Here is a 25607-nt window from a genome sequence, read left to right on the forward strand (position 1 = left end):
GCAATAACCGAGATTATATACCACTGACAACACTGATCATGGAACAATATTTGTTAAAAATGCAATGTTTTATATACAGCACTCACTCATGAATGTTTATGCACCACTATTTGAAAGACGCTGCTGTTAGATGAGGAGTTTGCTATGTCAGACTTTTTAAATTCAGTGAGCTTAGCTAATTCTAACCTGATAATTTTCCTTATTCTTAAGAAGAAAGAAAACATATACAGTTGTAATCAAAATTATTCAACTCCCATTGCAGATCAGGTTTATTGTTTGCAATGAACAAATCAAACAAAAGCAATTGAAATAGCTCAAAACAATGAATGCTTCAAGTGGTTTCCCCAAATTCAACTGAAAGTGCAACTTTTAATGAATTTTTCAGTCTCAAAATTATTCATCAATTTCATGGCAAGCATCTTCTGTACTTAGTAGAGCACCCTTTTGCTCTTGTGACCTGCTGTAAATGAGATGTATAGCCAGACACCAGCTTCTAGAAGCATTCCTGAGGAATCTTAGCCAATCCTCATGAGCAATGGTCTCCAGTTTAGTAATATTCTTTGATTTGCATGCTACAACCACCTTCTTCAAATCCCACCAGAGATTTTGTATAAGGTTCAAAGTCAGATGACTGTGATGGCTATTGTAGAATCCTCCAGGACATCTTCTGCAACCAAGCTTTGGTGGAATTTGAGGTATGCTTGTCCTGTTGGAAGGTCCAATGACGCCCAAGCTTCAGCTTCCTCACAGACGGCATGACGTTTTCTCCTAGGATTTTTAGATACTTCAATGAATCCATCTTGCCTTCCACACGCTGCCGGTTTCCAGTGCCAAAGGATGCAAAGCAGCCCCAGAGGATGAACGAGCCAACACCATGCTTATCTGTAGATAGAGTGTTCTTTTCAGCATATGCTTCATTCTTCTTCCACCAGACATATCGCTGATTCATTGGGCCAAAAAGTTCCAGTTGTGTTTCATTGCTCCACAGAACAGAATCCCAAAACTTCTTTGGATTATTTATATGATTTTTAGCATATTGAGCATATTGGAGCCGACTTTTCTTGTGCTTTTGGTCAGTAGTGATGTACGTCTTGGAGTTCTGGCATAGAAACCTTCTGCGTTTAGTACGTGTCTTACTGTGCAAAATTAAACCTCAGTGCCTGTTGCCACCAAGTCTTGCTGCAAGTCTTTTGCAGTCACTCTTAGGTTTTTCTCAACCAGCCTTCTCAGAAATCTGGTTGCAGACGTTAAAAGCTTCCTTTTTCTGCCTCGACCAAGTAGTGTAATCACTGTTCCTTTAACTTTGAACTTGGGAACTATGCTTCCAATGGTGTCTCTGAGACAACACCTGTTTTGCATATGTGTGCTGTTGTGAGGGATTCTATTCAGGGAGTTGAAAAATTTTGAGACAGCAGAATTCATTAAAAGTTGCATTTTCAGTTGAATTTGGGGAAACCACTTGAAGCATTCTAGGGGGTCTATTTATCAAACTCCGAACAAAGCTTGATGCCCCATGTTTCCGGCGAGCCTTCAGGCTTGCCAGAAACACAAGTTATGAAGCAGCGGTCTAAAGACCACTGCCCCATAACCTGTCCACCTGCTCTGAGTCGGCGGACAGAAATCAATCCGATTGGATACGATCGGGTTGATTGACACCCCCCGAATCTGCAGGGGGCGGCATTGCACCAGCAGTTCACAAGAACTGCTGGTGCAATGATAAATATAAAAATATAAATATAAAAGCAATGATAAATGTCGACAGCGTATGCTGTCGGCATTTATCGATGTGCGGCAGACATGGTTCGCTATAGCAGGTCATGTCCGTCCACACAATGATAAATGGACCCCATTGTGTTCAGCTATTTCAATTGCTTTTGTTTGCTTTGTTAATTGCAAACAGGTAAAAGTCTGTAAATTTTGACAATAAACCTGATTTGCAATGGGGGTTGAATCATTTTAATTACAGCTGTATCTGTATTGTATTCTCTGAGAGCATTAAAACTCACATATTTTCTATCATTTGCTCTTTTTTTTCAGACAGCTGCCAGCAAATAGACAATAGCCTAGAATCTGAACATCAGCCTGGAACTGCCAGTGACGACCTGGATGAGTCTCAAATACGACTGCAACTGAAGCGCAAGCTGCAACGGAACCGCACATCCTTTACCCAGGAACAAATTGAGGCTTTGGAAAAAGGTAAGCAAACTCCAGATCTGTCTGCAGTTAGGTGATCATAGCAGCAATAGTTATAAGATAATTATACTGAGTATTTTAATCTGTAATAAATATAATTTTGGATTACAATTTCTCTTAGCTCCTGTCACCAAAATGGAACAGAACACACTTCTAACTTTAACAAATGCTTAAAAGGACATTGTTTTTAAAAAAGCTTACAGTAAAAACCAACCTGAAAGGGTTCAAAGGTTTCTGCAGTTTCTTACACTCACCCTCCCACTGCTGGCCCACTGTTAATATCGCTTTTTCAAGCGGTGACATATTCACCCCTCATCCAATCTTTGTGCAAGCCATATGGCAAGAAACAAGCCCGGCCTTTAAGGACAACCCCCCCCCCCCCCAACACACACACACACTAATTTTTAGTATTCTACAGTTTTGAAAAAAAAAAACATGTAAAGTAAGTTCTTTATGCACACTTAGGGGTTGATCCTTATCCTTTAGAATAAAATTATCAAATGATTTTTGAACAGTAAAGCACTATTAAAGTCTATAGGAATTTTTGTAGATAAATTATTTGAGATGTTTTTCTAAAGGATTGTGTTCAACTCCTTAGTCAGACCAATTTTCTAAACTTTGTTAATTACTTATTTATTTGTTAATGTTAAGATATGGATCATACCGTTAATCAGAATCTTTATCACCAGAGCCATTAATGCAGGCCAATGGCAGAACTACCGCAAAAGTAATGGTTAAGACTGCGACCTGGCCATAAAGGTCGCCACTCTTGGTAGGGCCCAGCAGGTGTGACTTCTAAAAGTGTGTGCACGTATGCATTGGGAGCAAACTTTTTGAAAGTGCAGGCTACGTGTGTTGTGTGGCATCAGCACAGGTGTGTACTGCGGAAGGTGGTAGATGTTACACTGCCTGTGTTTTAGTAGTGAACAGTATTGCCTGCAGAATCACAGCATGGGAGAGAGAGGAAAAGTCAGAGAAGGAGCTGCAACCAGAGCCGAGTAAGTAAGGCCGGCTGAGTAATCAGGCATTTGTGTTTAAACTCAGAAGAGCGTTCCAAATATATGTACACTGCATATACAGTGGGGCAAAAAAGTATTTAGTCAGCCACCAATTGTGCAAGTTCTCCCTCTTAAGAAGATGAGAAAGGCCTGTAATTTTCATCATAGGTATACCTCAACTATGAGAGACAAAATGTGGAAACAAATCCAGACAATCACATTGTCTGATTTGGAAAGAATTTATTTGCATATTATGGTGGAAAATAAGTATTTGGTCACCTACAAACAAGCAAGATTTCTGGCTCTCACAGACCTATATCTTCTTCTTTAAGAGGCTCCTCTGTCCTCCACTCATTACCTGTATTAATGGCACCTGTTTGAACTTGTTATCAGTATAAAAGACAGCTGTCCACAACCTCAAACAGTCACACTCCAAACTCCACTATGGTGAAGACCAAAGAGCTGTCAAAGGACACCAGAAACAAAATGGTAGACCTGCACCAGGCTGGGAAGACTGAATCTGCAATAGGCAAGCAGCTTGGTGTGAAGAAATCAACTGTGGGAGCAATAATTAGAAAATGGAAGACATACAAGACCACTGATAATCTCCCTCGATTTGGGGCTCCACGCAAGATCTCACCCCATAGGGTCAAAATGATCACAAGAACGGTGAGCAAACATCCCAGAACCACACGGGGGACCTAGTGAATGACCTGCAGAGAGCTGGGACCAACGTAACAAAGGCTACCATCAGGAACACACTATGCCGCCAGGGACTCAGATCCTGCAGTGCCAGACGTGTCACCCTGCTTAAGCCAGTACATGTCCGGGCGCGTCTGAAGTATGCTAGAGAGCATTTGGATGATCCAGAAGTGGATTGGGAGAATGTCATATAGTCAGATGAAACCAAAGTAGAACTGTTTGGTAGAAACACAACTCGTCGTGTTTGGAGGAGAGAGAATGCTGAGTTGCAACCAAAGAACACCATACCTACTGTGAAGCATGGGGGTGGCAACATCATGCTTTGGGGCTGTTTCTCTGCAAAGGGAACAGGACGACTGATCCGTGTATATGAAAGAATGAATGGGGCCATGTATCGTGAGATTTTGAGTACAAATCTCCTTCCATCACGAAGGGCATTGAAGATGAAACGTGGCTGGGTCTTTCAGCATGACAATGATCCAAAACACACCACCCGGGCAACGAAGGAGTGACTTTGTAAAAAGCATTTCAAGGTCCTGGAGTGGCCTAGCCAGTCTCCAGATCTCAACCCCATAGAAAACCTTTGTTGCCCAGCGACAGCCCCAAAACATCACTGCTCTAGAGGAGATCTGCATGCAGGAATGGGCCAACATACCAGCAACAGTGTGTGACAACCTTGTGAAGACTTACAGAAAACGTTTGACCTCTGTCATTGCCAACAAAGGATATATATCAAAGTATTGAGATGAACTTTTGATATTGACCAAATACTTATTTTCCACCATAATATGCAAATAAATTCTTTCCAAATCAGACAATGTGATTGTCTGGATTTGTTTCCACATTTTGTCTCTCATAGTTGAGGTATACCTATGATGAAATTACAGGCCTCTCTCATCTTCTTAAGTGGGAGAACTTGCACAATTGGTGGCTGACTAAATACTTTTTTGCCCCACTGTATATCATTGGAATGATTTTCTGTACTTCTGTACAATAGTTTAAACAGTGAGAAGTTCAAAACTTTTATCCAGGAGGTGTATATAGGCAAAACAAATGTCAAGCATATGAAAAAAATCAGTACCTTTATGTGTGTCGTTTCTTCTCTCTCCCTTTGTACTCCCCCCTCTCTCTCCCTTTGAACTCCCCTCTCTTTTCCCCTTATACTCCTCCTCTCTCTCTGCCTTTTCACTCCTCCTCTCTTTTCCCCTTATACTCCTCCTCTCTCTCTGCCTTTTCACTCCTCCTCTCTTTTCCCCTTATACTCCTCCTCTCTCTCTGCCTTTGCACTCCCCCTCTCTTTTCCCCTTATTCTCTTCCTCTCTCTCCCTTTGAACTCCCCTCTCTTTTCCCTTTATACTCCTCCTCTCTCTCTGCCTTTTCACTCCTCCTCTCTTTTCCCCTTATACTCCTCCTCTCTCTCTGCCTTTGTACTCCCCCTCTCTTTTCCCCTTATACTCCTCCTCTCTCTCAGCTTTTTCATTCCCCCTCTCTTTTCCCCTTATACTCCTCCTCTCTCTCTGCTTTTTCATTCCCCCTCTCTTTTCCCCTTATACTCCTCCTCACTCTCTGCCTTTGCACTCCCCATCTCTCTCTCTCTTTGTACTCCCCCCCCCTCTCTCTCTCTCTCTCCCCCCTTATACTCCCCCTCTCTCTCTCCCTTTGCACTCCCCCTCTCTTTTCCCCTTATACTCCTCCTCTCTCTTTGCCTTTGCACTCCCCATCTCTCTCTCCCTTTGTACTCCCCGCTCTCTCTCCCCTTATACTCCCCCCTCTCTCTCTTTGCACTCCCCCTTGCTCTCTCCCCTTCTACTCCCCCTATCTCTTCCTTTTTAATCCTCCTCTCTCTCTCCCCTTGTACTCAACCTCTCCCTCTTCCCTTTGCACTCCCCCTCTCTCTCCCCTTGTACTCAACCTCTCTCTCTTCCCTTTGCACTCCCCCTCTCTCTCCCCTTGTACTCCCCCCTCTCTCCCTTTGCACTCCCCCTCTCTCTCTCCCTTGTACCCCCCCACTCTCTTCCTTTGTACTCTCCATCTCTCTCCATTTGTACCCTCTCTCTTTCTATCCCTTTCTTCTTCCCCCTCTCTCCCTTTCTTCTTCCCGCTCTCTCCATTTCTACTTCCCCCCTCTCCCTCCCTATGTTCTACCCCTTATCTCCCTTTGTTCTACCCCGTATCCCTTTATTCTAACCCCATCTCCCTTTGTTCTACCCCTTCTTTTCCTTTGTTCTACCCTTCTCTTCCTTCTTTTGTTTTACCCCCACTCCCCTCTCTCTCTCGTTTACCCATCTCTCACTCTTTCTGTACTGTTTCTTTCTCTCTCCTCTATTCTGTTCTCTTCCCTCTATTATCTTCCACTGTTCTCTTCACCCTCCTTAAAGTTTGCTATGTGAAAGGGAGATCCTCACATGTTCTTTATATTTCTGCACTGCTTCTGTTGAGTGCCATGTGATGCGATACGTCACACGTAAAGTCATCACAGTGTAATGCACATGCGCTTGGGCTCATTGGTGAGTGCGGCCTAAGTAAAGGCCTAAATAGCATTCCTCACAGCCGTTCTCTTGTTTCAACCCAAGAAATAATCCGTTTTTAGGGTTCATCTGTAATAAAACTAAACTGCAAACTTTCTTTTGTACTTATACAGAAATCTCTTGTCATTATATATTATTTTTTGCTAGTATACTTACTGACTGAAATATTCCTTATACAATCAGAACATTATAATATAGTGGAAGATTTACTGATAACAGTGCGATTACAAATGTATTTACTGTGGTGTATAAGGACACAGCATATACACAAGGCAGACACACTGACTCAAGAACAGAATATAATTTTATTTATCAATCGATACAGGGGTCTCATTTATTAAGCTGTGGATGCAGCTTCAAAGCCCTAAGTTTTTCAGTCTCGGTCTTAAAGGGACACTCAAGTCAAACTTAAACTTTCATAGTAACATAGTAGATGAGGTTGAATAAAGACCGAAGTCCATCGAGTTCAACCTATACAAATCTAAAATATATACAAAAAGCTCCAGTTAAGCTTAAATAATCCCACTAAAAGGTGACTCATTTAAAACTAGCAATCATATCCATGAATTTTGTTTATAGACAGAAATGTATCCAAATATTTTTTAAATGTATCTAGGGTATTGGCATTCACTACCTCCTTTGGTAATGAGTTCCACACTTTTATTGCTCTTACAGTGAAAAAAACGTTTCCGTTGCAGGAGATTAAATCTCCTTTCCTCCAACCTTAAATTGTCACCTCTGGTCACAAACAATTTTCTTGGAATAAACAGAGCTTCTGCCATCTCTGTATATGGGCCTTGAATATATTTATATAAAGTAATCATGTCACCTCTTAAGCGCCTTTTTTCTAAAGAAAACAGACCCAGTTTGGCTAGCCTCTCCTCATAGGTTAAATTCTCCAATCCCCTTATTAGCTTTGTGGCCCTTCTCTGGACTTTTTCTAGTTCTGCAATATCTTTTTTTGCGATTGGTCCCCAGAACTGCACTCCATACTCAAGGTGAGGTCTTACCAGGGCTTTATATAGTGACAGAATTATGCTTTCCTCCCTTGAGTCAATGCCTCTTTTAATACATGCTAGTATCTTATTAGCCTTTGAAGCTGCTGCCCTGCATTGTGCACCCATCTTTAGCTTGTTATCTATTACTACCCCCAAATCCCTTTCCTCCTGTGTTTGGCTAAATCTTGTCCCATTTAAATAATACGTTGCCTGCTTATTTTTACTTCCAAAATGTAGAACCTTGCATTTTCCCGTATTAAATCTCATTTTCCATTTACCTGCCCATACTTCTAATTTTTGCAGGTCCCTTTGTAACGAAAGTTCATCCTGCTCTGACCTAATAACCTTACTTAACTTAGTATCATCTGCAAAAATAGAGATGTCGCTATTTAATCCTAGCTCCAAGTCATTTATAAAAATATTAAAAAGAATAGGGCCTAGCACTGATCCCTGGGGTACTCCACTGATTACCTTTGTCCAATCTGAGTATGATCCATTTACTACTACTCGTTGCTCCCTATCTTTTATCCAGTTATTTATCCACAAACTAACATTTTCAGCTATTCCCAGTCTCCTAATTTTGTGCATTAATCTCTCATGTGGCACTGTATCAAACGCCTTTGCAAAATCTAAGTATATCACATCAACTGATTCCCCTTTATCTATATTTTTACTCACTTCCTCATATAATCTAATTAGATTAGTTTGACATGATCTATTTCTCCTAAAACCATGTTGATTAGAACTCATAATCTTGTTTACACGAATATACTCATCAATATAATCCCTTATAATCCCTTCAAATATCTTCCCCACTATTGATGTCAGACTAACTGGTCTATAGCTTCCTGGATCATCCCTACTTTCCTTTTTGAAGAGTGGCACCACATCAGCTTTACGCCAATCCTTGGGTACCATGCCTGAAGATAATGAGTCTTGAAAAATTAAGAGTAGAGGTTTGTCTATAACAGTGCTAACTTCCCTTAACACCCTTGGGTGTATTCCATCTAGTCCTGGAGTTTTATTTACCATAATATTATACAATTTGTTCCTGATATCCTCTATACATAAACCAATTAATGGTATGGGCTGGCATGTTCTATTTTGTTCCAAAGTATCATCCAATGGTTCCTCTCTTGTGTATACTGAAGAAAAAAACTGGTTTAGTATCTCAGCCTTCTCCCTGTCACTGTTAATCATGCTACCCTCCCCGCATTTTAATGTACCTATATTGTCTTTCTTAGATTTTTTGCTATTTATGTACATAAAGAACCTTTTAGGGTTAGATTTAGAATCCTTTGCAATTAATTTTTCATTTTCAATTTTGGCTAATTTGATTGCTTTTTTGCATGCTTTGTTACATTCCTTATAAATATGGAATTTTGAGTCTGTACTATTTTCTTTGAATAATTTAAATGCCCTACGTTTTTTCCTAATTTCTCTTAACACATTTATATTCAGCCACATTGGCTTGGATTTTTTATTTTTATAACCATATGGTATTTGTTGATATGTATATTTATTTAACAAAGTTTTAAATGTTATCCATTTATCCTCTGTTTTTTTATTAGAGAATACTTTGTCCCAATTTATATTATTTAATGATTTCCTTAAATCGTTGAATTTTGCTTTCTTAAAATTAAAAGTCTTGGTTAAACCTTTAAGACACTGCTTATGAAAAGAAATTTCAAATGTGACCATGTTATGATCACTGTTACCCAAATGTTCTTCTATGTTTGATATTATATCTGTATTGTTTGATAGCACTAAATCCAATATAGCGTTACTCCTAGTTGGCTCCTCTATTAATTGTGACTAGAAGTTATCCCTGAGAACATTTATAAATCTATCCCCCATAGCTGAATTACTAGTTTCATTGGCCCAGTTTATATCAGGGTAGTTAAAATCTCCCATAATTACAGCACTGTTATTAGCAGCCTTACCTATTTGGATAAGTAGTTGAGTTTCCTCCGGGTCACTAATTTTGGGGGGCTTGTAGCATGTTCCTAGTAATATTGTTTTAGCATTTCCCCCCCACTATTTATTTCCACCCACAGGGTCTCTACATTGTCGCCTGTATCAGAAATATCTTCCCTTATTGTAGGTTTAAGGTTAGGGTTAATATACATGCAGATTCCTCCATCCCTTTTCTTATTTCTGTCCCTCCTAAATAATGTATACCCCTCTAAGTTAACTGCCCAGTCATGTGAATCATCCCACCAAGTTTCAGTTATACTGATAACATCATAGTCCTCTTCTGCAACTAAGAGCGTCAGCTCCCCCATTTCACCTGTCATGCTGCTTGCATTTGTTGTCATACATTTGATTTTCATGTGCTTTCTGCTTGGTGTGCTTTCCTCCATAATTTCTAATGTGACATTTCTTAAGTCATCTCTTCCTTGAGATATTAAAGGACTGACAGATTCACAGACTGATCTCTCTATTCTATTGTGTTCTAACTGACCCTCCCCCCCTTTGCCTAGTTTAAAAGATTCTCTAAACTTGCTACCATCCTTTCCCCCAACACACCTGCACCCATGTCATTCAGGTGCAATCCATCCTTACTGTACAAATTGTAACCAAGTGAAAAGTCAGCCCAGTGCTCTAAAAATTCAAACCCCTCATTTTTACACCATGTTTTTAACCATGAATTAACAGACCTTAGCTCCTTCTGCCTTGCTGAATTAGCACACTGCACTGGTAATATCTCAGAAAATATTACTTTGGAGGTCCTTGCTTTAAGCTTGCTACCTAAGTCCCTGAAGTCATTTTTTAGGACTCTCCATCTCCCGCTGATTACTTCATTAGTACCAATATGCACCATGACTGCAGGATCAGACCCACATCCCTCTAACAATCTATCAATACGCTCCACAATATGCCTAACACGAGCCCCTGGAAGACAGCAAACTGTTCTATTTAAAGGATCTGGATGACAAATTACCCTATCAACCTTCCTAATAATAGAGTCTCCTACCACCAACATCTGCCTCAGGCCCTGACTTGTATGCCCCTCTTCCATGACTGAAGGACTGTTAACTATAGTATGTCCCTCTACCATGTCTGAAGGACTGCTCACCATAGTATGCTGCTCTTCCACAACTAAAGGACTGTTCACTATACTAAGCAACACAGCCCTCTCTGACATTGCCACCCCTGAACTGATGTCCCCAACATCTTCACTTAATCTGGCAAATCTGTTGGGGTGTCCCAGCTCAGAACTGGCCTATCTCTTCCGCTTACCTTTACCTCGCCCTCTAACTGTGACCCAGCTACATCCTGGAGTCTCCTCATCTGAATCCTCCCCATTCCCACTGCTAGAACCATTAACAATTAGCTCAGTCCTATCCATTTCCATTTCAAGTGTCTGAATTTCATGCAGTGTTGCAATTCGTTCCTCCAGAACTCCAATGTGAGTTTCTAAAGAGACAATATGCTCACATTTACCACAAACATATAATCCCTGAAGTGGCTGCTCCAGTGATGCAGACATATGGCAAGCTGTACACTGAATAAGATTCTAACACATTCTTGCTAAAATATTTAACTTAAAAGTAAAAAATAATTATATTTCCCCTTGGTTACTCCAAATCCTTGTTTGCCTAACTACCTAACTAATGAGCATTAGTAGAAAGTACCCATTATTTAATGAGCATTAACAGAATGTAGCTATCAGCCAATGGGCATTACAAGAAAGTGCATATCAATCAATTAGCATGAGTAAAAAGTACACTACTGATACAGCTGTATTTGTTTTAATTTGATTTACGTTTACCAGAGTGCATGGATTCATGATTTCATACATTACCATTGTGGCATGGCTAGCTAGGTGTTCCTCAGCAAACTAGGGAGATGCAGGAGGGAAGGGGTGAAACTTTCAAGCCATAAAAATTCTGCATACTTTGGGCTCGATTACAAGTGGCGCGCTATCAGAATTTTTTGCTTGCTCTCAAAGTAAAATTTTAAATTTCATGATTCATATAGAGCATGAAACAACTTTCCAATTTACTTCATTAACAAAATGGGCCCAGTCTTTTTATATTTACACTTTTTGGGTCACCATTTCCTACTGAGCATGTGCAAAAATTCACAGAATATATGTATAGGCATATACATTGGCTGTCACATGATACAGGAGGAGTGGAAATAGACAGAGCTTTGAAATGTGTCAGAAAAAATCTACTACTCATTTGAAGTTCAGATTAAGGGGTATATTTATCATAGTCCGAGCGGACATAATACGATGTAGCGTATCATGTCCGCTGCACATCGATAAACGCCGATAGCATACGCTCTCAGCATTTATCATTGCACCAGCAGTTCTTGTGAACTGTTTGTGCAATGCTGCCCCATGCAGATTCACAGCCAATTGGCCGCTAGCAGGAAGTGTCAATCAACCCGATCGTATTCAATCGGGTTGATTTCTGTCCGCAGCCTTAAAGCAGACGGAAAGTTATGGAGCAGTGGTCTTTGGCGGTCTTTAGACCGCTGCTTAACAACTATTATGTTACATTATGAATACTTTAAATTCCAATATTCTTCACGTAGAAAAAATAAATAAATTATTTTCACCATTCTGAAGTCTTTATCAGATGTAATACATGGTTCAGAAAAAGAAAGAAACCAAAACAAAACAAAAAACAAAACAATCCAGTGTTGAAATGATGGAAAAACAAACAAACTATGAAGTACCAAAGAAGAGCCTCTTCTTTTCTTTATCAGTTGTATATCCCAACGTTCCTAGAGAAAAAAAACCCATAAAAAAGCAAAAAGGCCCCCCCAAAAAATCAAGGGCCAGAACAAACAAAAAACAAGGGTCCCAATCCTTTCTTTATCAGTTGTACATCCAATGGATCCGGGCGATGAAAAACACAAAAAGGCCCCCTCCCAAAAAAATATCTACAAGGTTCTTTTCGTCGTCAGCAGTGGTCCCCTCCAGGTCTTGTCATCATCAACAGTGGTCCTCCTGGCAAATGCTTGGCGGCGGCAATTTATTTCTTCCGCCGGGAATGGCTCCTTAGCGACAGCAATAACTCCCCTCTGGTGCAGTGATGAATTCCCACTAGCGGTGATGGCTCCTTGGTACCAATGGCTCCTCGGCTTTCTTCATGCTGTCTGGCAGCACACTCAATTTTTATTGTCAGTATCCCCCTTTTATATTGGTGTGCTGGCATTCATATTGGCATTCCTATTGTATTGTTTTTTTTAAATCAGCCAATAGGAAATATTTTAAGTAAATTGCATTGGCTGATTTTACAAACCTATCAGCAAATAGAAAATACTTTTTTCTTATTGGCTGATTTAAAAAATAGACACAAAATCCTATTGAAAAAATATGAAAAATCAACCAATAGGGATGCCAGGACAGCCTTATAAAAGGGGAATACTGACATCCAAAATTAGCCACTGCCGAGGAGCCATCACCGCCGAAGGGGATTCATTGCTGCCACCGCAGAGCCATCGTTGCCTTTCACTGGAGAGGACTACTGCTGTCAGTATTGACCTGGAGAACCACTTCTTACGCCAACGAGAAACTTGTGGATTACAAATGGCCCTTCATTGATTTTTTTTTGGGCCTTTTTGTCATTTTCATCGCCCAGATCCTTTGAATGTGCAACTGATGAAGAAACGAAGAGGACCTTTTTTCTGGGCTTTTTTTCCTTTTCCTTTGATTTTTTGTGCTTTTTTGCATTTCTGTGGTTTTCTTTTCTTCCCCAGGGGATGTACAACTGATGATGAAAAGAAGAAGATCTCTGTTTTTTTGGTGGGCCCATCATTTTTTTTGCCCTTTGTTTTTTTAAAATTCATCGCCTGGATTGTAATGGATTTACAACTAATGAAAACTTCAGGATGGTGAGTATAAAGGTTTTTATTTTAATACTGCTGCTTAATGTTTTTTGTTTAATGTTGTGCTGTTTGTTTAATGTTTTGTGGTTGTGCTGTTGGTTAGTAGTTTTTTTTGTGATTTTGTTTGCTAGGTTTTTCCTAGGGATTTTTGTGGCTAGGCTTGTTGATGGTGTATTTTGTTGGTAGATATGTTTGGGAGTTATTGTTTTGGTATTGTTTTTTTGTGTATTTCATTTAATAACTTTGTTAAAGGGACATGATTTTTTTCCCTTTATGGTTCAGGTAGACCATACAATTTTAAACAACTTTCCAATTTATTTCTATTATGCAATTTGCTTAGTTCTCTTAATATCCTTTGTTGAAAAGCATACCTAGGTAGGCTCAGAATGAGGGAGCTAGCTGCTGATTGGTGGCTGCACATATATGCCTCTTGTCATTGGTTTACTTATGTGTTCTGCTAGCTCCCAGTAGTTCATTGCTGCTCCTTAAAGAAGGATAACAAGAGAATGACGCAAAATTGATAATAGAAGTAAATTAGAAATGTGTTAAAAAATACATGTGCTATCTGGCTCATGGAATAATTATTTTGGGGTCTCATGTTACTTTAAGTTTTACTGCTGTTTGTTAGTTTTTTTTGTTGTGTTTTTTTAAAATGTTTTATGCATTAGTGTTAGGTTAGTTTAAGGGTAATGGAGCTAGGGTGCGTTGGGGTAAGGGTGGGTAAGAGGTTAATAGAGTAGAGGAGCTAGGGTGCGATGGGGGTAAGGGCATTCTATTTTTTAAAATAACTATATATATATATATATATATATAAGCAAAAAGAGGCAGTTGCACTCTCACAAACAGTTCTCCAAGGGCCAGGGTGCTAGAGTAGGTGAAATGTAGCAAGCAGGAAACAGCACTCTCTGGACTTAAGTTTAAACAAATAGTTTATTCGGTAACGTTTCGGGGGAATGCTGATGAAAGGGAGCATTCCCCGAAACGTTACCGAATAAACTATTTGTTTAAACTTAAGTCCAGAGAGTGCTGTTTCCTGCTTGCTATATATTTATATATATATATTTATATATATATATAAATATAAATATAAATATGTGATACCAGACAGTAGCCACAACTTTTATTTTTTACATAACCTCATTTGTTTAGCTTTGCAATGTTAAACATAATGCAGTTAAGTAAAACTATATATTTGCAGCTACTGTCTTTTATAACATATTTATATAATAACAAAAAAATAGTATTTTTGAAAAAAATAGAACATGCAAAACAAAACAAACAAGCTGTTTAACCCTTTAACGCCGTTAGGATGTTGTATTTGTCCGAATTTTGATGGGCTTTAGCGCCGAAGGACGAAATACAACGTCCTAACTGCTTGGCTTTCCTGACGCCACTGTCGCTTCCCTGATGGGATCGTGATCTAGAGGGCGTGCCTAGCATCATAGGGACGCCCCCTGACGCAATCCCACTATTGAAGTCTTGTGATCACTTGCACGATCGCAAGATTTCAATTTGTTTACATCAGAACAGTTGTTAAAAATAAATAATATTGTATTGTACAATAGAATACATATATTTAAAAAACAGAAGATGTGTATACCAGGCGCTGCAAAATTAGTGTAGAAAATATATAACAGGATTCTTATTTTATAACAACAATTGTGCCTATGTACATAAAACAACTCTTATCATAGATATCCTGTAATATTAGTACATAAGATAATTACATACAAATACCCCTCAATCAATAGGGATTACCATACAGAACTAAATTAGAGTCTACATGAAAATATGCGCGTTCCGATATTAAGATGATATTAGGATAATGTGGGCTGCTCCTTTAAAAAAGTCCCATCACAACTTTTTTAAAGGAGCAGCTCCGCGCCGGATGGATGAAGATAGAAGATGCCGTCTGGATGAAGCCTTCTGCCCATCTGGAGGACTACTTCTGCCCGTCTGGAGGACCACTTCTGCCGGATTCGTTGAGGACTTCAGCCCGGTTGGGTGAAGACTTCTCCCGGTAAGGTGATCTTCAAGGGGTTAGTGTTAGGTTTTTTAAGGGGGTATTGAGTAGGTTTTAGAGTAGGGTTGGTTGTGTGGGTGGTGGGTTTTAATGTTGGGGGGGATTTGTAATTTTTTTTCAAGGTAAAAGAGCTGATTACTTTGGACCAATGCCCTGCAAAAGGCCCTTTTAAGGGCTATTTGTAATTTAGTGTAGGGTAGGGCTTTTTTTATTTGGGGGGGGGGGGGTTTACTTTGTTAGGGGAATTAGATTAGGTGTAATTAGTTTAAAAATCTTGTAATTTGTTTATTATTTTCTGTAATTTAGTGTTTTTGTTTTTTTTGTACTTAAGATAATTTTATTTAATTGTATTTAGTTTAGGGAATTAATTTAATTATAGTGTAGAGTTAGGTGTTATTGTAACTTAGGCTAGGTTTTATTTTACAGGTACTGTTGGGCGCGATCCGATATACGTCGCAGGTTTCGGCGCAATCGTGGAAACCTGCGCCGCCCGTAGTTTCAGCTCGCACATCGAGCTCTCTCATGTACGGCGCCGTCAGATGCTAAAGTGCCGTAAGTCTGACAAACTAGCGATGTCCAGAAATCTGCGTAAGTACAAATTTCTGGAGTTGCCAGTTACTTACGGCACTTTAGAAACTGCCGCCGCCTAAAAAACCTGACTAAATTATTAAATAACCCGTATTGTCTAACACGCCTCCCAAACATAGCCCGACACGTATACCCCTCTATCCGCAATCCCCCCTCTCACTCCTAACAATAAATATATTAACCCCTAAACCACCGCTCCCGGACCCCGCCGCCAGCTACATTATCTATATTACCCCTAATCTGACCCCCAACACCGCCACTAGCTATATTATCTATATTACCCCCTAATCTGACCCCCCTACACCGCCACTAGCTATATTACCCCCTAACCTGACCCCCCTACACCGCCGCTAGCTATATTAAATGTTTTACCCCCTAATGTGAGCCCCCTACACTGCCGCCACCTATTTAAACTATATTAACCACTAATATGATCCCCCTACACCGCCGCCACCCATATTAAAATTATTAACCCCTAATCTAATCCCCCTATACCGCCACCACCTATATTAAATTAATTAACCCCTAAAATACTAAAATATCCCTACCACTAAACCTAAGTCTAACCCTATAAATAGCCCTGAGAAGGGCTTTTTGCGTGGCATTGCCCCAAAGTAAACAGCTCTATTGCCAGCCCTTAAAAGGGCTTTTTGCTGGCCATTGCCCTAAAGTAATCAGCTCTTTTACCAGCCCTTTAAAGGGCTTTTTGCGGGGCATTGTCACAAAGTAATCAGCTCTTTTGCCTGTAATCTAAATCCCCCTACACCGCCGCCACCTATAATAAATCTATTAACCCCTAATCTAATCCCCCTACACAGCCGCCACCTATATTAAAATTATTAACCCTTAATCTAATCCCCTACACTGCCGCCACCTATATTAACCCTAATTATATTAGGGTTAATATAGTTATTATATTATATATATTAACTATATTAACCCTATCTAACTCTAACACCCCTAACTTAATTATTATTAAAATAAATCTAAATAATATCAATAATATTAATTAAATTAATCATATTTAAAACTAAATACTTACCTATAAAAAAAACCCTAAGATAGCTACAATATAATTAATAATTACATTGTAGCTATTTTAGGGTTTATATTTATTTTACAGGTAACTTGGTATTTATTTTAACTAGGTACAATAGCTATTAAATAGTTAATAACTATTTAATAGCTACCTAGTTAAAATAATTACCAATTTACCTGTAAAATAAATCCTAACCTAAGTTACAAATACACCTACACTATCAATAAATTAAATAAACTACAAATATCTAAACTAAACTACAATTAAATACACTAAACTAAATTACAAAAAAAACAAACACTAAATTACAAAAAAAAAAAAAAAAAAATTACAAGAATTTTAAGCTAATTACACCTATTCTAAGCCCCCTAATTAAATAAAGCCCACCAAAATAAAAAAAATTCCCTACCCTAACCTAATTACAAAAGTTAACAGCTCTATTACCAGCCCTTAAAAGGGCTACTGTAATTCTATTGGCTGATTAGAATAGCCAATAGAATTACAGTAGCTCTTATTCTATTGGCTATTCAAATCAGCCAATAGAATTAAAGTAGCTCGCATCAGATTGGCTGATTTGAATTTGAAGGCTCAAATCAGCCAATAGGAATTCAAGGGACGCCATTTTTAATCGCGTAACTTGAATTCCTACTCAGTGTACGGCGGCGATCGTATGAAGAGGATCCTCCATGCTCCGGCGCCAGTCTTCAGTTCCTGCGGTCTTCAGTTCCAGTGTCGCCGATCTTCAGTTCCACCATCGCCGGTCTTCAGTTCCAGATAGACGGTCTTCAGCTCCGCGGTTATCGATCTTCAACTCCTCCGCTCCGCGGCGGTTGGATCCTGGAAGAAGAAGAGGTCGCTGCCTGGAAGAAGACTTCTCCGCCTGGAACAGGACCTTCTCCGTCGGTCTTCAGGACAGGTAAGGAGAACTTGGGGGTTAGACTTAGGTTTTTGTGGGTGGTGGGTTGTAATGGGGGGTGTTGTTTTTTTACAGGCAAAAGAGCAGATTACTTTGGGGAAATGCCCCACAAAAAGGCCCTTTTAAGGGCTGGTAATAGAGCTGTTAACTTTTGTAATTTAGATTAGGGTAGGGAATTTTTTTTATTTTGGGGGCTTTGTTATTTTATTAGGGGGCTTAGAATAGGTGTAATTATCTTAAAATTCTTGTAATCTTTTTTTTAATTTTTTAATTTAGTGTTTGTTTGTTTTTGTAATTTAGTTTAGTGTATTTAATTGTAGTTTAGTTTAGATATTTGTAGTTTATCTAATTTATTGATAGTGTAGGTGTATTTGTAATTTAGGTTAGGATTTATTTTACAGGTAAATTGGTAATTATTTTAACTAGGTAGCTATTAAATAGTTATTAACTATTTAATAGCTATTGTACCTAGTTAAAATAAATAACAAGTTACCTGTAAAATAAATATAAACCCTAAAATAGCTACAATGTAATTATTAATTATATTGTAGCTATCTTAGGGTTTATTTTATAGGTATTTAGTTTTAAATAGGATTAATTTAGTTAATATTATTGATATTATTTAGATTTATTTTAATAATAATTAAGTTAGGGGTGTTAGAGTTAGATAGGGTTAATATAGTTAATATATATAATATAATAACTATATAAACCCTAATATAATTAGGGTTAATATAGTTAATATAGGTGGCGGCAGTGTAGGGGGATTAGATTAGGGGTTAATAATTTTAATATAGGTGGCGGCGGTGTAGGGATTAGATTAGGGGTTAATACATTTATTATAGGTGGTGACAGTGTAGGGGGATTTAGATTACAGGCAAAAGAGCTGATTACTTTGTGACAATGCCCCGCAAAAAGCCCTTTTAAGGGCTGGTAAAAGAGCTGATTACTTTAGGGCAATGGCCCGCAAAAAGCCCTTTTAAGGGCTGGCAATAGAGCTGTTTACTTTGGGGCAATGCCACGCAAAAACCCCTTTTCAGGGCTATTTGTAGAGTTAGACTTAGGTTTAGTGGTAAAGATATTTTAGTATTTTAGGGGTTAATTAATTTAATATAGGTGGAGACGGTATAGGGGGATTAGATTAGGGGTTAATTAATTTAATATAGGTGGCGGCGATATAGGGGGATTAGATTAGGGGTTAATTCATTTAATATAGGTGGCGGCGGTATAGGGGGATTAGATTAGGGGTTAATAATTTAATATAGGTGGCGGCGGTGTAGGGGGATCATATTAGGGGGTAGCATAGTTAATGTAGGTGGCGGCGGGGTAGGGGGCTCACATTAGGGGGTAAAACATTTAATGTAGCTAGCGGCGGTGTAGGGGGCTCAGATTAGGGGGTGATATGGATAATGTAGGTGGCGGCGGGGTCCGGGAGCGGCGGTTTAGGGGTTAAACACTTTATTAGGGATTGCGGCGGGGGATTGCGGTTGACAGGTATATAGACATTGCCCATGCGTTAGGTGTTAGGTTTTATTTAGCAGTTCGCGGTTGACAGGTAGATAGACATTGCGCATGCGTTAGGTTTTATTTTGCAGCTAGTTTAGGGAGTTACAGGGCTCAAATACACAGCGTAAGGCTTACTACGCCTGCAATTTGTGGTGAGGTGAAAATGGAGTAAGATTTCTCCATTTTCGCCACGTAAGTCCTTATGTTGTATATTGGATACCAAACTGCGCTGGTTTGGTATACCTGTCTATGGGCCAAAAAACTACGGCCGAAGGCAGAAATATACAAGCATAACTTCTATGTTACGCCGTATATGTGATACCAAACCAGCGCAAAAGTTGGCGTCGCCGGCTTTTGTGGGCGACGCTGCATATCGGATCAAGGCCCTTGTATTTATTTTAGCTAGGTAGTTTATTAAATAGTTAATAACTATTTAGTAACTATTCTACCTAGTTAAAATAAATACAAACTTGCCTGTAAAATAAAAATAAACCCTAAACTAGATACAATGTAACTATTAGTTATATTGTAGCTAGCTTAGGGTTTATTTTATAGGTAAGTATTTAGTTTTAAATAGGAATAATTTAGTTAATTATAGTAATTTTATTTATATTTATTTAAATTATATTTAAGTTAGGGGGGTTAGGGTTAGACTTAGTTTTAGGGGTTAATAAATTTAGAATAGTGGGGGCGGCAGATTAGGGGTTAATAAATGTAGATAGGTGGCGGCGATGCTAGGGCCAACAGATTAGGGGTTAATAATATTTAACTAATGTTTGCGAGGTGGGAGTGCAGTGGTTTAGGGGTTAATATGTTTATTATAGTGGCGGCGACGTTGGGGCAGCATATTAGGGGTTAATAAATGTAGGTAGGTGGCGGCGACATGGGGGCGGCAGATTAGGGGTTAATAAATATAATGTAGGTGTCGGCAATGTTGGGGGCAGCAGATTAGGGGTTCATAAGTATAATGTAGGTGGTGGCGGTGTCCGGAGCGGCAGATTAGGGGTTAATAATATAATGTAGGTTGAGGCGATGTCAGGGGCAGCAGATTAGGGGTTAATAAGTGTAAGATTAGGGGTGTTTAGACTCGGGGTTCACGTTAGGGTGTTAGGTGTAGACATAAAATGTATTTCCCTATAGGAATCAATGGGGCTGCGTTACTGAGCTTTACGCTGCTTTTTTGCAGGTGTTAGACTTTTTTTCAGCCGGCTCTCCCCGTTGATTCCTATGGAGAAATCGTGCACGAGCATGTTACACCAGCTCACCGCTAACGTAAGCAGTGCTGGTATTGGAGTGCGGTAAGGAGCAGAATTTTGCTCAACGCTCACTTTTTGTCTGGGTTGTAAAACCCCACAATACCAGCGCTGTCTGTAAGTGAGCGGTGAGCATAAACTGCTTGTTAGCACCGCACAGCTCAAAATGAAAAACTCGTAATCTAGCCGTTTGTCTTTTCATGTATACCTCCTGGTAACCAGGCAGTAATGCTAGCTACACAAAATCACACTAGATATACAGCCTAGAAGTATGGTTCTACATCTCCTTCCACATCCCTAGATAAGTTAAATACCTAGATATATTGCATTCTATTATGGAACCACGATTGTACAGATCCCTCAGACTTTCCTTACATACCAATCATATTATTAAACACAAACTTCATCCCCAAATGTACCTGGTGAATTCTTACTCATTCGGTTTATGCATTGTCAGCATTTCTAATTGTCCTTCTAAGAGGCAATTTCCACCCAAGCTTTCCTGTCAGTGGCCGAGACAGGAAGCGTACCTGTGCTAATATAGACATGTGATTACCTCAAAACTGTCCTTGATTCTTTTTATGGCATTTTAGGGGAAATTTAATACCCTATATGTGTTTCCTGGGTGATTTATAATGTTCTCATGCCTGGATTAATCTCAGATGCTAATACTGCTATACAATGTTACTATATGTATACTGTAATGGCTACTATACTTTTTAATTGCCAACATTTCATTTACATATCTGTTGTCCATACCTAGGGTTGATTTATACTATACTATTCTCAGTATGCCATATTATTTGCACCCTCTATATGCCATAATTGGGACGCCTTTAGTTTTCTATAAGGTATATATCTTTGGCTATTTCATACTAAATCACGCCAAGATCTAAATAATATACTGTCCATAATATATCTATCCTTTATTTATTAGTAAACTATGGTTACAGGTGATGTACGTTATATAAGTTTGTTTATGTCATGCTCTCCATGGCCTAGCTGTGACAGTTTGGGTGACTTTTCAATTGATGCGCCATCATTCCTATATGTCGCACCCATGTACTATTTCATTTCATGCCACAGTCTTGTGCCATACCAGAAAACTCCACCCCCACCCCACCCCTCCCCCTCTCCTATTGAGAAAATGTTTTAGCAAGATGTCACACAATTTTTATGTTACTGGATTACAATTATATATTTTACAAATGTGACTCACCTTCACTTTCATATTTTTTTACTTTATATCCCAAGCGGTGCTTACCCGCTTTCTCCTACCAGCTACTACAAAGCCCAAAAGTGGCTGTTCATCTGACTATCGTGTATAATTCAGTTTTCTCGATCAAATGGCCCATAAGTGGCCTTCCAATTAGTCAGCCAATTAAGCTAACATTATTAAAAAATGGAGGTTTGAGAAGCCTATTTCTTATTATTCACTGTTGTGTTTATCCATTTACTTACGTTGATTGGAGTAGCCATGTTAGTCCAGAGATTTAGATATCAAAATAACAAGAGTATTGCATTGAGCAATGATACTTTTTTTATTGGACTAACTATACATTTATAAGATGACAAGCTTTCGGAAGAGTTCCTTCCTTTATCAAGTCTGAAGCAATACTAACCAATTCAATGGAATTTACAGATTGTATCTTAAAACACATAATATAATACTATATAATTTACTTACAAATATTACTGTTTCCTGAACAATGGTATGTTTGTCCTTGATGTTACAAGGCGTTCAATGTATGTTGTTTATATCGCAAAACCTCAAAAAAAACTATTATTAAAAAAAAACAAAAAAACTTTGGATTTGTAATAGGCTAAAAAAAAGTGTGCTGTGCTTGAGAAATGTTAACACACATTAACGCTAATATTTGTTTGCAATTCTCGTGTAATCTAGTCCTTAATTTTTTTTCTTTCAAATAGTTTTTATTGGGTTAATACATTTCACCGAAGTACAACAAATAATACTGCATACATAGAAGAAATACAGTTTGTGTTTATCAACGTGCAAGCAGAAGAACCCATATTTTTATAATACAAATATATTTAAGTAACCAATAAAAAAAAATGAAAGTAGTTGAAAGAGAATGGTCTAGGAAGGGTATTTTAGGTAGGGGAAAAGAGGGGAAAGGGGGAGAAGTGGGATAGGGAACAACCAATATTATTCATATCTTATTACTTATCCCTTAAAATAATTGTTGCAGACAAGCCGTGTACAGCCGAAACATAAACATGCAAGTACACAGCGTAAACCAGTAGAAATATATAATCATGGCAATGCACTATGTAATTAAATTAGTCGGTTCAACCTGGATGGTAGAGAGGGAAGAAGAGGGGACCGTGAGAGGGTTAGGGAAGTACTTATAAAAGGGGCTAAAGAAAAAAGAAAAAAGAAGAAAAGGAAGGGGTGCTGTATCAGAACCTCCTTGCACCCAACATCTCGGATAAGAATGGGACGCATCCCATCTATTTATAGATGGATTTGGATGGTAAACCAACAGCGTATAGATAATAAAGTTAATAAGGGATCAACTTTTATAAATTTATGATATTCTTTGCTCCCATAAAAAGATAATATCTAGTATAAAGTCTTTCTTCCCCAAAAAACAATAATGTCTTTTCTCTAGTGACAATATATGTGTTACCTCGGCCTCCCATTGGCTGTATGTGGGTGGGTATGTTTGTTTCTATAACCTGGGTATAATGCGCTTGGCACAGGTAAGCATCAGTTGTAGTAGCTTTTTGCGATATATACAATGTAAGTTAGGAATATGGTTTAGTAGGATCATTGAAGCCGTAAGGGTAAGCTGTGTGCCCAGCGTGAGATTGACACATTGTTCCACTTGGGCCCAAAAAGCTGACAGTTTATTACAAGACCACCATATATGAGAGAATGTACCAATCCCTCCGCATCGCCTCCAACAGCTAGAGTTGGCTCCCAGGAAAATTGCATTTAGTTTTTGAGGTGTAAGATACCAACGAGAAATAATTTTATAATTAAGTTCAGCTAGAGCAAGTGAAATCGAGGAGGTGTGTGTCATACGAAAGCATCTTAACCACTCATCGTTTGGGAGTTGGACCTGAAGCTCTATCTCCCATTTGGAGGTATAGGAAGGTAATCTAGTTATGGGTAAAGTTCTTAGGAGTTTGTGCGTAATGGAAAGGTGAGATTTGTGAGTGTCCCTAGAGAGACATAGTTTTTCAAAAGGTTTGAGTGCGCGTAAACAGTCATATCTATAAGGACCATCAAGAATTGCTTGTCGAATTTGAAGATAGGAGAACCAACTTTGGAAAGGGGAGCCTATTGAATCTCTCAGAGCAATTCTATCTCTTACCTGAGACAAATCTGTGAGTAAGAATATAGGCATATTTTTATAGGTTATTTCCTTAGCTTCGTATTTAAATTGGTATTGATCAAAAAAGAGGGTATTATTAAGTAATGGGGTCATTGGCGAAATTGGGGAGGGGAGAGTGTTCGGATGTTGGATAAGGGAGTCCCAAATAGCTAGTGTAGTTTTATTACATTCGTTAGAGGTAAACATCGGGGGTCTGTGGGTTCTAGGGAGCCAACAGATATCTCGCATATCAATTTGTTTAAGTAGTGCAGCCTCAATTTGGATCCATAGTTTAACTGGGGAGTTGTGATTCCACGCAACTATGCGTGCAAGATGTGTTGCCTTATGATATAGCGTTAGATTTGGGATGTTTAGGCCTCCCTCCTCTTTTCTCAGGCATAGGCTTTTACGAGACACTCTAGGTCTTTTATATGCCCAGATGAAGGATTCCAACATCCTTTGTTGAGTACGTATATAGTGGCCCGGTATTGATATAGGAAGAGCCTGAAATAAATATAAATATTTAGGGACTATCATCATTTTTTTCGTGTTTACTCGACCTATCCAAGAGAGATGACCTTGTTTGTGCCATGTGTCTGACAAAGAAAAAACAGTAGTTTGAAGTGACATATAATTATCTTGAAACAAGTCTTGAGGTTTTTTGATATATGTAACCCCAGGTATCTAAGAGTATTTGTGATAGGGAAGGGAGTTTTCTGCCTAAGAAAATCTAATTCTGCTGTATTTACATGAATGGGGATAATGTTGGATTTTCCCATATTAATTGAATAATTGGAAAACTGTTTATATGTCTCCAAAGCTTGTATTAAGGCTGGTAGGGAAGTTAGAGGTGCTTGTAATGTAAAAATAATATCGTCCGCAAAGAGAAGGCATGTCTGTTGAATTTTGCCGAATGAAATGCCTTTGATATTAGGATTGTTTCTTATCTGGATAGCTAATATTTCTACTGTGATGGCAAATAGAAGAGGAGATAGCGGGCACCCTTGACGTGTGCCATTAGATATTGGGAAAGCCTGGGAAATTGTATCGTTAACTTTAATCGTAGCTCGAGGGCTATTATACAAAGCTTTTACTCTGGAAATAAATTTGTTTGAAAAACCAAATTTCGACAGGGCCGACCACATAAAATGCCAGTCGACCCTGTCGAAAGCCTTCTCCGCATCTGTAGAGAGGAGCACAAGAGGGCTTTTAAGATCATGGGATGTATATAGTGCATGTAGTAGTCTGGTGGTATTGTCTTTTGCCTCCCGACCTCTGATGAATCCCACCTGGTCCGGGTGGATGACCTTAGGTAAGATAAGATTAAGACGATTTGCCAGAATCTTAGCGTAAATCTCAATATCTACATTCAATAAAGAGATTGGCCTGTAGTTGCCTACTATATCCATAGGTTTATCTGGTTTAGGTATTACTGTAATCATAGCATCTAGGAGAGACTGGGGGAATGTGAGGCCTTGGTCTATAGACTGAAATAATTTGTGCATGTGTGGGCTGATATTACCTACTAATAACTGATAAAATTTGGTAGAAAGAACATCCGGTCCAGGGGATTTGTTACTAGGGAGAGACTTAATAGTGTTTGCCACTTCTTGTAGGGAGATGGGGACATCTAGCATATTCAGGTCATCCTCCGGAACAGAAGGGACTTGAATAG

General features: G+C 38.9%; 1 protein-coding gene across 1 annotated transcript in view; it reads left to right on the forward strand.

Moving 5' to 3' along the window:
* LOC128638106 (paired box protein Pax-6-like) overlaps positions 1-25607 on the forward strand; it is an 88838-nt gene that overhangs the window by 21702 nt on the left and 41529 nt on the right. The window contains exon 2 of the mRNA XM_053689970.1: positions 2038-2196. Coding sequence (XP_053545945.1) covers positions 2038-2196 — 159 coding nt within the window. The remainder of the gene's footprint in view (positions 1-2037; positions 2197-25607) is intronic.

The sequence above is a fragment of the Bombina bombina genome, chromosome 8 (assembly GCF_027579735.1).
Source record: "Bombina bombina isolate aBomBom1 chromosome 8, aBomBom1.pri, whole genome shotgun sequence".
Lineage (NCBI taxonomy): Eukaryota > Metazoa > Chordata > Amphibia > Anura > Bombinatoridae > Bombina > Bombina bombina.